The sequence below is a fragment of the Eucalyptus grandis genome, chromosome 6, assembly GCF_016545825.1.
Source record: "Eucalyptus grandis isolate ANBG69807.140 chromosome 6, ASM1654582v1, whole genome shotgun sequence".
Taxonomy (NCBI): domain Eukaryota; kingdom Viridiplantae; phylum Streptophyta; class Magnoliopsida; order Myrtales; family Myrtaceae; genus Eucalyptus; species Eucalyptus grandis.
The window spans coordinates 53,451,778-53,466,017 of NC_052617.1; the positions used below are offsets into that span (position 1 = coordinate 53,451,778).

The 14,240-nt window shown below is 41.1% G+C and overlaps 1 protein-coding gene across 1 annotated transcript; it reads right to left on the reverse strand.

The window, feature by feature from the left end:
* Positions 1-7,904: 7,904 nt before the first annotated feature.
* LOC104450785 (sucrose transport protein SUC8) lies at positions 7,905-10,858 on the reverse strand. Its single transcript, XM_010065478.3, has 4 exons — positions 9,383-10,858; positions 9,216-9,279; positions 9,060-9,103; positions 7,905-8,636 (listed from the first exon to the last, which is right to left on the reverse strand). The coding sequence occupies exons 1-4, from the start codon at positions 10,595-10,597 to the stop codon at positions 8,460-8,462; spliced, it is 1,500 nt and encodes a 499-aa protein (XP_010063780.2). The 5' UTR covers positions 10,598-10,858; the 3' UTR covers positions 7,905-8,459.
* Positions 10,859-14,240: the final 3,382 nt, after the last annotated feature.

Consider the following 14,240-nt stretch of genomic DNA (forward strand, 5'->3'; position numbering starts at 1 on the left):
CGTCCTTTTACTTGCTTTTGCCATTCCAAGCGCGGAGGACAGTGGTTATGAGGATGGTTACAGGAATACTATTTGGCACTGTCCCCAAAAATTTGACCTGAAGATTAGCTGGAGCCCTAGACAAGAAAGGTCGCGTCCTCATAGGATGTGATACGACGTGAGATGGGTACGGACAAATTAGGAACGTGCCAATTAATTTTTATTAATCGATCCTTGACTCCGGAGTCAAGAACCCACGTCACATCTTACCTAATTGGAGTTAAAAATAACAAGGAAGATGCTGTTGGACAGAACAGACAAATGCAACTTTACTAAACGTGCCTAATTTGATTCCGTCCCCCGGTGTATCTTGATCCCCGTCCTTGGCTGTCGATTTTCCAACCTGAAATTGGGGAGAAAAAACCTGGGAGGCGTCCGTTGCCATGTTTCGCGTGCACAGATAGTCCAGATCCAGATAACGTGCTTTTTCTTTTTTTTTTTTTTTTTTTAATCTTCTTTTACTGTGTTCATATGTAACAACTTGAGCGATTTGTTTCTTATTATCTGAGTTTGGTCAATCTTATATTGATTACGAAAAGATTAATGGCTCGGAGGGGTTGTTTCTAGTCTGAAGTATATGAACTTAACTTATGAAAAGGGGTGGATCAAAGCAAAGTATCTTGGGAGTGAAAAATGGAAGGGACCAGCGAAACAACTTTAAGTTATATCCACGGTGACATCAATATCCAATTTTTTTTACCAAATACATATCATTGTGACAATAATGCCATCCGTTTATCACTAAAATCCTGCATTTTGCCTATGGAAGAATTCAGTCTTACTTTTTTTAACCAATTAAATCTCAAACCTTTAACATATATAACAATTAAGTCCATTCCATAAATTTTGAATGGAAATCATTGACATAGATATCAATTATCTTACATGGTATGGCCGCCGCTAATGTAGATAATTTTAAATAATATATTTTGATTTTTTTTTATATTTCTTTTCTTTTATTCCCTTCCCTTCTTAGAAGCGAGAGCCAACAAGGTCTGGTGATGGCGAGGCTTAGCCTCATCAACCATTGGCGAGGTCAACCTCACTAGCTTGATAAGGTCGTCAGCTTGCCTCTAGCCGATCAGTAAGGTTTGATGACTAGCTAGAGGTAGAAGGGAAGAAAGAATAAGAAAGAAAAAAAGGAAAAATAAATAGATAACTTGAAAAAATTAAAATATTATCTTAAATTATCCATATCAACGCTATGTGACACTTAAAATGACTAGTGTCCATGTCAACGATTTCCTATCCAAATTAACCAAATGAATTAAATTAACACAAATGCAAAAGTTTCAAGACTCAATTGGTAAAATCAAAAAAAGTTTAGGACTAAATTGGCATAATTACAATACATTCATGACTTTTTTTGTAATTTTTCCCTTTGCCCATTGTCATAGTGACGGAATACCCAAAACTTTTTTTTTCTAAGTAATCAACATCCCAAACTTATATTGTTGTAACAAAAATTTATAGTATTATTGTTACAATGGGTCAGGGATCTTTGATGACTAAAAAAGGTTTGGAGGTTCTAGCATCATTGTGAGCATAATTTAAAGTTTTCATGACAAAAAAAATTGGAATATTAACGTCATAATAAGTATAGTATTTTGACCTTTGTGTTATCATCCCAAAATGAAAATGCCCATTAAATTCATCATCAATTGTTATAGATGGGTCCATCAAGTCCAACGTCTGTGTCCATCCGTTAAACTTAATCTATTTGTCATAAATTTTGGGTCAAATGAACTCGTCATAATCCTGTATTGAAAAAGATGGTCCCGAGAGATCAGAATTTAACTCTCCAAGAAGCTGTGGTCAAAGGGGGTAGGGAAAGTCATAAGTTCAAAGGTCATCTGTTCTTATCCTTTTGTTGCTTTATTATGGTATCATAATATCTCATTCTCAACTTATTTACCTGAAAGAATGCACGATCTTATCTCGAAATCCGGGAGGAGTAACTGCTTTAGAATTAGAGTAAAAGGTAGCTTTCCCCCATTTCGATCTTCCTTGTTACGCTTTTCCTATGATCACATCTTTGTTCCATTCACTATGTCGCACTTTGTCATACGTTTCGGTTCATGATTGGGATGACCTTTCAAAGAAAAATAATGGTACTCATGTTCAGCTTATTTCGCCAGATTGGACGTTGCTTGAAAATATTTTCTAAATATCGAATTTAGCTTAAGGAAAATGGTTTAGCTTCTCCACGTTTGATTGGACTTTTAAAATGAGTTATGAAACATTTTATGATGTTCACTATCCAATGCCTTTAAAGTGTGTTTATGATAAATGAATAGGGTCAAACACACGATCTCGGGATCATGCATGAGTCTAATTCTGGGGGTGATGACCCCCCTCCTCACAAGATCCACTTTCAATTTTTGTCACGTAGCTATAATTCTTTATATAATGATATCTCTTTGATCTTATCCTCTAAGTATTTTACTCTAGATTTGTCATTGATTGGGAGCATACGGGTTAGATCCAAAATTTATAGGGTCCGAGATCGAGGTGCCTAGATCCAGGACTCCAAGGGATAGACCCAAGACCCTGACCATGCACATGGTTCCATAGGCCAGACTCAGGGACTTGGTCCCAAACTTAGTGACTCGATGTCCGAACCCAAGTTCCTGGGACAGATCCAAGGGCAACACGACAAGAATAGGGTCCTAATAATTGCACCTCCCATGTTCTTAAGATTGAGTATGGGAACCATCGACGGTCCACATCCTTTGTCTATTTAATCAATCACTTCATAAAATTTATGTTCCTTTCATTACACTGTATCTTACACAAACTCCGGGACAACAAGCTATGCCACTAGTTTGGGCATATAATATATAGCAGACATTTGGACCTATAGGCGGAATTTTTGTGAGAGACGGATATATGTTTAATTTTAAAAAAAATTCCAAGTTTCAATCCCCGCCTGTTAATTCTCTCCCCCTCGTCTGTTTCCAAAAGAGCATCCTCACGAGCAAACAAACTGATTTTGTCAATCACTGTCAATCTCCACCACATCGCCGCCTTCGTATTTAACGTTTCCGATTCATGATGTTCAATCTACTTAGATGTCATTTCGAAGACTGTAGAGGCCATGTTGTGCTTTTCAATAAACTAAAGAGAAAACGGAGAGAGGATAGGCTTTTTTTGTGGAAAGTTTTCTGGACAACAATTTGAGATTTGTGTCCATTGAAGTTGAGCCCATTAGAGCAAAATTTGCCATGGCTCTAGCCATGTTGGTTGTGGCAATACAACCAGCTTGTTTCTGACCACATAAGAGAAGGGACATTCATGGAAAAACTGAAAAGTGGGACAAGCTCCCAGTTTGATGATCCATAGAAAAGATTTCAATATGCTTTTAAAAGCATGAATGATAATCATTCTGTTCAAGAAAATCAATTTATGACTAGAAATTGATTTTTCTATTCTCTGGATGAGTTTTTGAGTAACAATATGTGTTTGATAATAAATTAATGATACAAAATTTATGTTCCTTAAATAGAAATTCATTTGGTGGCGACATAAAATTATTTCCTCCCGAGTGGTGGTGAGAGGCAGCTAATAGCTAGGGATTAGCAGTGGGAATCTGGCGGCCAGCGACGAGTGTCCGACGTGTGGTGACAGGCGTTCGGCATCTGACGGCCAACGATAGGTGGCTAGCATCTAGTGGTGGGCAGTGGGCTTTCGACGATCAATGGGCGACGATGGGTGATTGGCAGAAGGTGGGTGGCAGGCGGATGGCGAGTGGTGATGAGTAGCTCGAGTTCGACGGCTAACAGTTGGGCTTCTGATGACCATTGGTTGAGCCCATTAGAGCAAAATTTGCCATGGCTCTAGCCATGTTGGTTGTGGCAATACAACTAGCTTGTTTTTGACCACATAAAAGAAGGGACATTCATGGAAAAACTGAAAAGTGGGACAAACTCCTAGTTTGATGATCCATAGAAAATATTTCAATATGCTTTTAAAAGCGTGAATGATAATCATTTTGTTCAAGAAAATCAATTTCTGACTAGAAATTGATTTTTCTATTTTTTAGATGAGTTTATGAGTAATAATACGTGTTTGATAATAAATTAATGATACAAAATTTTTGTTCCTTAAATAAAAATTCGTTTGATAGCGACATAAAATTACTTACTCCCGAGTGGTGGTGAGAGACAACTAATAGCTAGGGATTAGTGGTGGGCATCTGGCAGCCAGTGACAAGCGTTCCACATGTGGTGACGGGCGTTCGGCATTTGACGGCCAACGATAGGTGGCCAGCATCCGGCAGTGGGCAACGAGCTTTCGACGATCAATGGGCGACGATGGGTGATTGGCAGAAGGTGGGCGGCAGGCAGATGGCGAGTGGTGATGAGCGGCTCAAGTTCGGCGACTAACAGTTGGGCTTCTGATGACCAGTGGGTTGCGGGCAGGTGACTGGCGAGCGGGCAACTGGCGGGCCGGTGGCGGGCGAGCGGCAAGTGGGCGGCAAGCACAACGGACAAATTGGCAACGTGCCAGTTAATTCTATTAATTGACCCAGAGTCAAGAACCGACGTCACATCTTATCTAATTGGAGGTAATTAAATAACAAGGAAGATGCGATTGACAGAACTGACAAATGCAACCTCATTAGACGTGCCTAATTTAATCTACTCAATCCTATTGCAAATCAAAGGTAAAAGAACAAATGAGTCACTCCGAACGGATGCTTCTGTCCTCCGGTGGATCTTGATCCCCTTCCTTGGCTGTCAACTTTGCAATCTGTAAGGGGACCAAAAAAAAAACCTGCGCGGCGTCCATTACCATGTTTCACGTGTACGGACAGTCCAGATCCAGACAACATACTCTTTTTTTTTTTTTTTTTTCTTTTGCTGTGGTAATAAGTGACAACTTGAGCGATTTGGTTCTTACTATCTGAGTCTGGTCAATCTTATATTGATTACGAAAGGACTAATGGCTTGGAGGGGCTGTTTCTCGTCTGAAGTATATGAACTTATGAAAAGGGGTGGATCAAAGCAAAGGATCTTGGGGGTGAAGAATGGAAGGGACAACAAAATAACTTCAAGTTATATTCACGGTGACATTAATATCCTAAATTTTTCACCAAACACGTACCATTATGACAAAAATACCATCATTTTATCACTAAAATCCTATATTTTGCCTATGGAAGAATTATCAAAAAACACATAAACCTCAATTCAGTTTTAAACTTTTTTTTAATCAATCGAGTCCAAAATATTTTGCATTTATGAAAATTAAGTCTATCCAATCAATTTTGATCAGAAATCGTTGACATGGATATGATTATCTTATATGGTATGGCCGCCGCTAATGTTGATAATTTTAAATAATATTTTTTGAATTATTTATTTATTTTTATATTCCTTTTCTTTTCTTCCCTTCTTAGAAGCGAGTGCCAAAAAGGTCTAGTGATGGCGAGGTTCAACCTCGTCAACCACTGGCAAGGTCGACCTTACTAGCCCGACAAGGTTGTCGGCTTGCCTTTGGCCAATTACCGAGGTCTAGCGATTGGCTAGAGGAAGAAGGGAAGAAAGAATAAGAAAGAAAAAAGGATAAATAAATAAATAAATCGAAAAAATAAAACTATTATTTGATATTATCCATATCAACCCCGGTTGCACCATGTAAAATCGCTAACATCTATGTCAATGATTTCTAATCAAAATTAATCGAATGGATTAAATTGACACAAATGTAAAATGTTTAAAACTTAATTAGCCAAAAAAAAAAAAAAAGTGGCCAGCGTTTGGCAACAAGTGGTAGGTTTTTAGAGATCAATGGGTGATGATGGGCGACCGATGGAGGGCAACAGTAGGCAAGTGAGTGACCAACTAGCAACGGGTGGGTGGTGATGAGTAGCTAGAGTTCGGCCGATCGACGGTGGGCTTTCAACAATGGGCGGGTGGGCGGGCGGGCGGGAGGTGCACGAGCGGTGAGGGATGATGAGAGTAGACAATGAAAAGAGTTTTTATTTTTTACTTTAATTCCATAAATAAAAAGATAAAATGTTTAACTTTTGATTTCTGTTCCAAAATTTGTTCTAGAAATAGAAAAATAAAATTGTGTTACCAAATTAATTTCCGTTCCAAACCTGTTCTTTGAAATAGAAAAATAGAAAAGCATAATAGTTATCATGCACACCCTAAAAATAAGTCATTCAAATATATTAATAATTTTTTTTTTTTAAAGCATGTGGTATGCCACAAAAAAATAAATAATATTTTAGCTTTCTAGTAACTTTTTAAAATTTAGAGTAACTTTTGAAGGTTCTAACTAAACGGAAACTATGACAACAAATTTTTATATTGATTTGTAATGTCTTGATTTATAAAGGATTGTGTTATTACTTATTAGTGAATTGTGATTTTTATCGCTGGCCTCATTCACGGTCTTTTCTATAGGTAGAACTATTGGGAACAATCTAAATTTCCATCTTAAAGGGGAGCAATGCCCAATGCCCCCCTTTTTGCCCCTTCTATTGAGAAATCAAAGGCCCTCCTACCGTCATTTCATTGACTCGTAGGCTTTCCCTCTGCTCATTGTCTTTGCGCGACTCCGGCGACGCCTGAAGGGGCAAGAAGCGTAGGCTCTAAACGGAGTTTAAACTTGGAGGATTTAGAGGTGAGAACTACAGTTTTGTTCCTCTCTCGTCTTTTTTTCTTTTTTTTCTTTTTTCTTTTTTGTGTGTGTTGTTTCTGATATTTTTTATCTGGCGAAATGGTCTTCGGTCTTTAAGTTTAATCGGTGAATTGAACTTCTTATGTCAGATATTCGATGATTATGCTTATTCAAATTTGCTGCATTTGCTTTCGTCGGATTCATGGGACAGGCGCATACCTCGTATGAATACACTGTTTCAGAAGGTGCGCTTGCTTCTGACAAAGGATGGAGGGTATGAACAGACTTCAAGCAGGTAATAGAAGTAACCAATTTCTTATACTTATTCTTATTAATTTTTAAAGGAGAAAAGTAAAAAAAATTGTGTTTAGTAACTTCTCATTCACTAGTGAAATTTACTACTAATAGAAGTAACTTTTCATAAGTTAGTAACTATTGACTTTATTTTATTTTCATCTGGTTAAGAATTTAAAAAATTAGATCGAGAAGTAGTGGGACACACCATAGGTCTCTCCTTGATAATGACTAGTTTTTACCCACTCGCTACAAACGTCGCAACTATTTTTTAGACGATATTGTATGTTATAGTTACTCAATTATATAGTGATATCATTTTAGATGTAATATAGAGATTTTATGTATGTAGAAGTAATATGTCAAAAAATCATATAATGATGATAGTGTCCCTAAATTGGCACTTGGAAAAAGTGAGATAAGATGACAATTATTTAGGGAGCAGTACTTAACCTACATGTGACTATATGCTGCTAAAAATCAACTTGGCTGAGGCAGTTAAAACGTGGCCTAACTTTATTTCTTCTTTCCCCTTGAATAAGAAAGTCATCTTCACAAATTAGGGCCTCTAATTTTCGTTTCCCCGCAAGAGCACGATTTAAATAATTGAGTTGTGCTAATTATAAAAATTCTTTTTATTTCTATGCGTTCTTAGAAAAGTTAAATACTAACCTCTCATCAAGATATTAAGATAAAATGTGATGACATCTATATTTTTTTAGTACAGGTTTTTTAACTTAGACGTGTTCCTTTATATTAGTCGGTTTTTCGGTCTAATTTATAGTCAGCCAAGTCACCATGGAATACACAACATATTTAAATATTCTGCGAGTTATTTTCTCTGTTTTGAAACAAATTTGAAGTACGTGTTGATATGTATTTAATGAGTCCGGTTAGTGTCTCTTCCCATAGCCGGCTAATTATGGTTGTCCGTTCCAAGACCGAAAAGAACTTCAATCAATTTTCACATGGAATATATATTTTCCTCTATAAGTTTGAGATTACAAGAGATTAACGCGCTTGCGCTACTTCTTCTCCTGCAAACTCTCATCAGCGACTAAAACCTATTGCCCTCGCTACCATCGCCACCAGAGACTGAGCTCACAACAGCGTTTACTCCTGGCGAACCGACAGGTTCCGCGGTGGCTTTGGGAGGAGACCAGCTTCCTCTGTAGAAAAGCGTGAAATGCGAACTATTCTGCTGTAGAGACAAACAAAATGCTATCTAGTGCCTTGCGACCCCAATTCCTTGTGGCGTCATTCGTGTTGCGGAATGGCCTTTTGGCGAGAGCAGGTGGAAGACCGACCAGTGCGAAGGATGACGTGGATCTCTCAAGAGGATAATAAGGCTGAACAGGATGACGAGATCATCCCGTTTTTTTATCTTCAGAAAGTTTGATGTCGCCGCCAACCTTAAAGTAGCAACTTCAGGGGCTACAACAGGACAAATTCTGCGCTTGAAAGGTACGTCAAAAAGTCGCATCGGTGTTTGATCAATGTCCACCGCCGGCCATGAGAGCGGGCATGGAAGCTTGTGAGGGAGGGTTCGGGAGCACGAATAGGGCCATGAGGGCGCTCACGATGGCCGCGATGGCGCCCATGACGAACGCCGGTAGGTTCCCTCCCCCTAATGCGTCGTCGAGCTTCCCACTCACCACGGACACGATCATCTGCAAGACCAAATTAGAAAAGCACGAAAAAGGAACGTCTCAATCAATCATCACCCGAGGCATTTAATCGAATCGAACCGTCGACTGATCGAGTTCCTCTTTATGGCTATGCAGGGAATGGACTTTTAAGGTACGTTAGTCTCTCTTTCTTGCCGAGTCGCGTGTTCTTAGGCAGGAGAGGATTGTGATGTTATCGTGAGATGCCTGACGTGTAATTTTACAGGGAAGAAATGGAGACTTGTTCACGTGGGCTCATGCAGAACTATAAATGTCTTGAGGGGGAAAGGGTTCTTTTTCTCGTCTCGTCTTCTCTTTTCCTTTCAAGTACGAAACGGTCAATACCGATCGATGGTGGTAATAAAACCTAGAGCAGATTCAAGTGATGACGCACGTTGGGATTCGATTGTGTTCTTGTTATATTACCTGCGGGATGACGATGGCCATATTGAGAACGCCCAACGAAAGCCCTGTAAAGGTAATTCGATGATCAGGACGAGTTCATCAGTTTTTTGTCTGGCCGAAGAACCAGAAAAAGAAAAAATGAATTATTTCACCCAAAAAAATGGATGATTCCTTCACCTTGGCCAGCGCCAGCACTGGATGAGTAGATTGATGCCAAAGCGAATGGAATACTGTATGTGACCTGCGCACCGTTAGATGGAACGGAAGATTAGCCGACCTGGTTGCTCCCGTTTGATTTTGCATTGCTCATAGAAAGTAGAAATAGAAGAAGGGATACTACTCACCGAGAGTGGGATACCGAGGGCGGAGAAGATGCCGAGAGCGCCGCCCTTGACGTTGGTTGGGGGCGGGACCAGGCCGTGGACTGCGCGGTACGCCTTGGCCATCTTCGTGACGGGGATGGTGCCGGCCAAGCCGATTGCAAGCATGAAGTTTACAATGGCCCAATACCTCTTGACGCCGCCCACCACCTTCCCCATGGGCTCGACCACTAGAGAGGCGAAACCGAGGACCACCGAGTTGAGCATCAAGCCTAAGGAGCCGGTGTGAACACCGAGGTCGTAGAGCCGCTTCTCCGCGGGAGTCCCCTTCGCCTTCCCGCCGTACACCTCGAGGCCCACCCAGTCGGTGTCGTAGAGGATGAAGGGGAACCATGCGACCCAATTGAGGGCGGTCACGAGGTAGAGCAGCCACATTGGTCTGGACAGGTTCTTGAACGCCGAGGTCACCTCGCTGCTGAACGGCGTCATTGGCTCGGGATCGCCGTTGGCCAGCTCCTTGGGCGACGGGTGAATGACCTCTTTGACCGTCGCGACCACGCCGATAGTCACCACCGCGAGGAAGACGATGTCGATGAGGAAGCAGGTCTTGAGGTTGGCGCAGTAGGTGTCGCAGGCGACCGTGGCGGTGAAGGGCAGCATCTTGTAGAGGTTGTCGATGGAGCCCACGGCGTAGCCGAGGACGTTCCCGACGGCCATGAAGAAGGAGTAGAAGGCGTTGGCAATGCGCATGCGCCTGTGGTCGTTGGCGGAGAGGTCGGCCAGGAGGGCCCGGCAGGGGCCCTGGAGCATGTTGTTGGCGACGTCGAGGATCCAGAAGCCGATTACGAAGATGGCGACCGCGCGGGGCTTCATTTCCTGGTCCAGCCTGTCGCCGCCCTTGTAGCCAAGATCAGCAGCGAAGCCGATGAGGATGACTGATGTGGCGACGAAGAGGGCGCCGGTAATGATGAAGGGGCGGCGGCGACCCAAGCGATTCTTGGTGCGGTCGCTGAAGTAGCCGACGATGGGCTGCACCAGGAGGCCGGAGATGGGGCCGCAAAGCCAGATGAAGGACGCCCACATGTGCGGGACGCCGAGCTGCTGCACGTACGGGGTCAGCAGGGAGAGCTGCAGCGCCCACCCGAACTGGACGCCGGCCGCGATGGACGCGACCACGACGATCTTCCACAGCGGGGCCATGGCCACATGATCACCTCCGTACTCCATGCTTGCTATCATCTCTACTTAACTGTTGTCCTAGTAGCAGTAGCAGCAGTAGTAGTCGTCTCGTCGTCGTGCCGCGGCTGCATGCAGGGATGGATATAGTCCTCCCTGACCTCCTCCAGTTTGCGCTTCCGCTTGCGTCTCGGTGTCGTCGTGGGAAAGCGGGAGGAAGCTGCCGTGGCTGGACAGCGAGGGCGACCCGAAGCTTCGGAATCTGCCCCCTCTTTATTCACTATTTTTTTCAGTGCTGGAACTGGTCTTGAGGATTGGGTTTCATGTGGGAACGAGCTCTTATATAGACACAAGGATGGAGAAGAGAGAGAGAGAGAGAGGAAGTGAGATCGGAGAGAGCGATGGATACCCACTCACATTGATCGTGGTGATTAATTGCATTGCGCCACTTTTGGGATAATGACCGAGTCCAGTGGCCTTCAAATCCTTTTGGCTACACTTGGCAACTTGGCATGTTAGGGTTCAGAACTTTTCATGCTATTTTATTATGGGGACGAGATTGTTAGAAGTTTCATAATTTATCTTACGTGACTCTTTAGATTATTTTGGAATTCGAAGTGGCTTTTTAAAAGAAATTGAAGTCTAATATGAAAAATTCTTTGTTTGTAACAAGAGCTAACGAAACGTTTTTAGAAGGACTGTCTCTCCCCCGTGAGAATAGTTGACTCCATAAAGAAAATTTATAGAACTTTCTCTCTCTCTCTCTCTCTCTCTCTCTCTCTTTCACTTTTGCTCTCCTTCGATCTTCTCTTTACTTTGGCTTGGAAGCAGAGTCCGGTAACTTCGATGACAATGATGCAGCTCCTCCTCCGTTATTCACTGTTCTTCTTGCTTTTCTCTCCGTGTGCTCGCTCCGAGATCTAAAGAAGGGACGATGGCAGCTCCTCAGGGAGTGTGTGAGAGAATCTCTTTCATAGCACTTTGGGTGTTCTTATCCCCAATTTTATTTGTGCATGCGAGTGTTTCACTGTCGATCGTTTTCTGTTTTTCCCTGTTCTTTTCATCCTCGGATGCAGATGTTGGATAAATCGACAGCGGTCATCGGATAATTAAACAAATTTACCTGGCATTGCCAAAAATGAATGAAATTAGCTGTAACCCATAAAGAAAGGTCACGTCTCTTGTATTTTAAGTTAATTTGCTAGTGTTGGCCAAAAAAAAAAAGTTAATTTGCTAGTGCGTTAGTTCATCGATACTGGCTAATATCGAGTCGTATCCTTAGTTAATTTGCTAGTGTGTCAGTTCATTAATTTAAGAAAACATCGTAGTACGTACCTAATAGGGTCAGATAAGATTGAATATCAAATGAGTGGAATTCTGACAATTTGGAATGTCCAGTAAATTCTATACTAAAGTACTTCGTGGAGAACATGCATATGCAACTTTATTGGACATGCCTAATTTAATCTATGAGGTCCCCTGATCCTATTGCAAATTAAAGGTAAAGAACAGATGTGTCGGTGTCCGAATGGATTTGATTCCGTCCTACAGTTGATCAACTTGGCTGCCAACTTTTCAATTTATAAATAGGGAGAAAGACTATGAAGCATTCATACTATGATTCATGAAATAATTTCAAATAAGAACCTAAAGTGAGATCATTTTCTCAAAAAATAACTCAAAGCAAACATTATCTCAAATAAAGAGTAGACAATTGATTGTTTTTCTCAAAGAAGAGCTCAGAGTGAACATTATCTCATATAAAGACTTGAAGTGAAAATGTTAGTCTTAAATAAGAATCTGAGCCCACTGGTTGGCCAAACCTTCATTGGTCGGCTTGCACATGCGGTGCACTTTCCACTCGTGTGCTTATTCAATCAATAAAGACGACAACAACTAGGGTAATTTTCTTTTCAAAATCTGTTTTGACCCAATTTGAAGAAGCCTTAAATTGATGGCAGGGTTCCTCGAGAGCTCTTTTGGGAGCAATTTTCCTCCTAATATCACTGATGTAACTTCAGTTTTTTGATATGTGTCTATCATTCCTGGCTCCCTAATACTTCCGCTGGAATAAGAACACAGGTGACCTGTGCAAACCAATGAATTGGAGAAGATTTGACCTGCTAGTGAGCTCGAGTACTTATTTTGATTGAGTTAGCCACTTTAAGCCTTTATTTGTAACAATATTTACTCAATATTACTCTCTCTCTTTTTTCTTGAAATGGCCTCACTTCAAGCTTTTATTTGAGATTGAATTAAACATTCATGCCATTATTTAAAACATGGTCCACTTTGGCCCTTTTATGAAAATTCTAACATACTTCAAGTTCTTATTTAAGATAATGTTTACTCTAGATCCTATTAACTGCAATTCAAGCTCTTATTTTAAATATTCCCTATTTCATGTGCACAATAATCCAAATCCAACTAACAAGCTTGTTTTATTCTCTTACCGTGGCAACAGTAATGACTTGAGAGATATGGCTCTTTCTATTTGTGTTTGGTCAATCATACCTTAATTACTGAAAGATTGATAGCTTGGATCAACTGAGACCCAACCAACAAAAATATAGAAGGCTTGGGTCAAAGCAAAGTACATTGGGATGAAAAATGAAAGGTTAAATACTGAAAAGAAAGTCCTAATCGCCAAAATTCAAATTTATACCAGTACAATAAAAGTACCTCTATCTACTATCAAAAATCTTAAGCTTTGCCCACGTGCCATTTCTTATATGCCATTACCTATATCCAATGAGCTGCAGGAGCAGGCAGATAATGATGAGGATGCTAATGATGAGCTCAATGACCTAAACCCAGTGTTATTGTTGAACGGTAATGATGCCCAATAATGACCAACTCTCCCAAACCAACCACTCCCCCACTTTCCTTTCCCTTCTCTCTCTGTCTTTATTACTGGGTCAGTCGCGGCGGCTTTGATTACGATGGGGTCTCTCGTATGGTCTTCGGATAAGAGCGGGCGTCGCCGAGGTTCTTCCCCTCGTAGCAGGGGCTTTGAAATTTGCTCTCCAGTGGAGCCGTGCGTTGCAACGAGTTCCAAACTCCGTCATGAGATCGCTCGGTTAAGGGGTTTAGATAAGACTCGACCCTTCCTATGGTCCATAGTTGTTATTTTCCAAGGTCCTTCGGGCGGAGATTCTATTATATTTAAAGAGTAATGCTCGAGATGCAAAATATTGATTTGTAAAGAGATGTGTCATATATCCAATGTAACAAAAATTCGTAATTTGATATCATATGACGCTAAAGAGTTTGAGGTATCAGTGTCGTAATGAACATAACTTAGGGTTTTTGGTGACACGAATAAGAAAAAAAATTAAGGCATTGAAATCACAATGAACATAGTTTATGATTTTTTTTTATTGTGCTTATCCGAAATGAAATTACCTATTTTCTTCACCAAATTCTAACAAATGGGTTTCATCATGTCGAACGTTGGTGTTTATCCGCTATCCTTAATCTACATGTCGTAAAATTTTGAGGTAATTGAACTCATCATCTTCCACTGAAAAGTTGGGTCACGAAAGTTAGGAATTTAACTTTCCAGGAAGCTGTGGTCAACGGGTTGAGGCAAGGTCATGATTTCCATGGTCATCCGTTCCCTTCCTTTTGCCGCTTTATTAAGGAAGCACGATCTGATCTCGAAATCTGGGGAGAAGTGGCTGCTTTGGAATTGGAGTTAAAAGTG

Excerpts from the sequence above, each read along its gene's own strand:
- LOC104450785 (XM_010065478.3), bottom strand. The coding sequence starts at position 10,597 with ATGATAGCAAGCATGGAGTACGGAGGTGATCATGTGGCCATGGCCCCG. Across the intron at positions 9,104-9,215 it reads CAGTGCTGGCGCTGGCCAAG|GGCTTTCGTTGGGCGTTCTC; the intron begins GTGAAGGAATCA and ends TTACCTTTACAG. Across the intron at positions 8,637-9,059 it reads TGGCCATCGTCATCCCGCAG|ATGATCGTGTCCGTGGTGAG; the intron begins GTAATATAACAA and ends TTGGTCTTGCAG.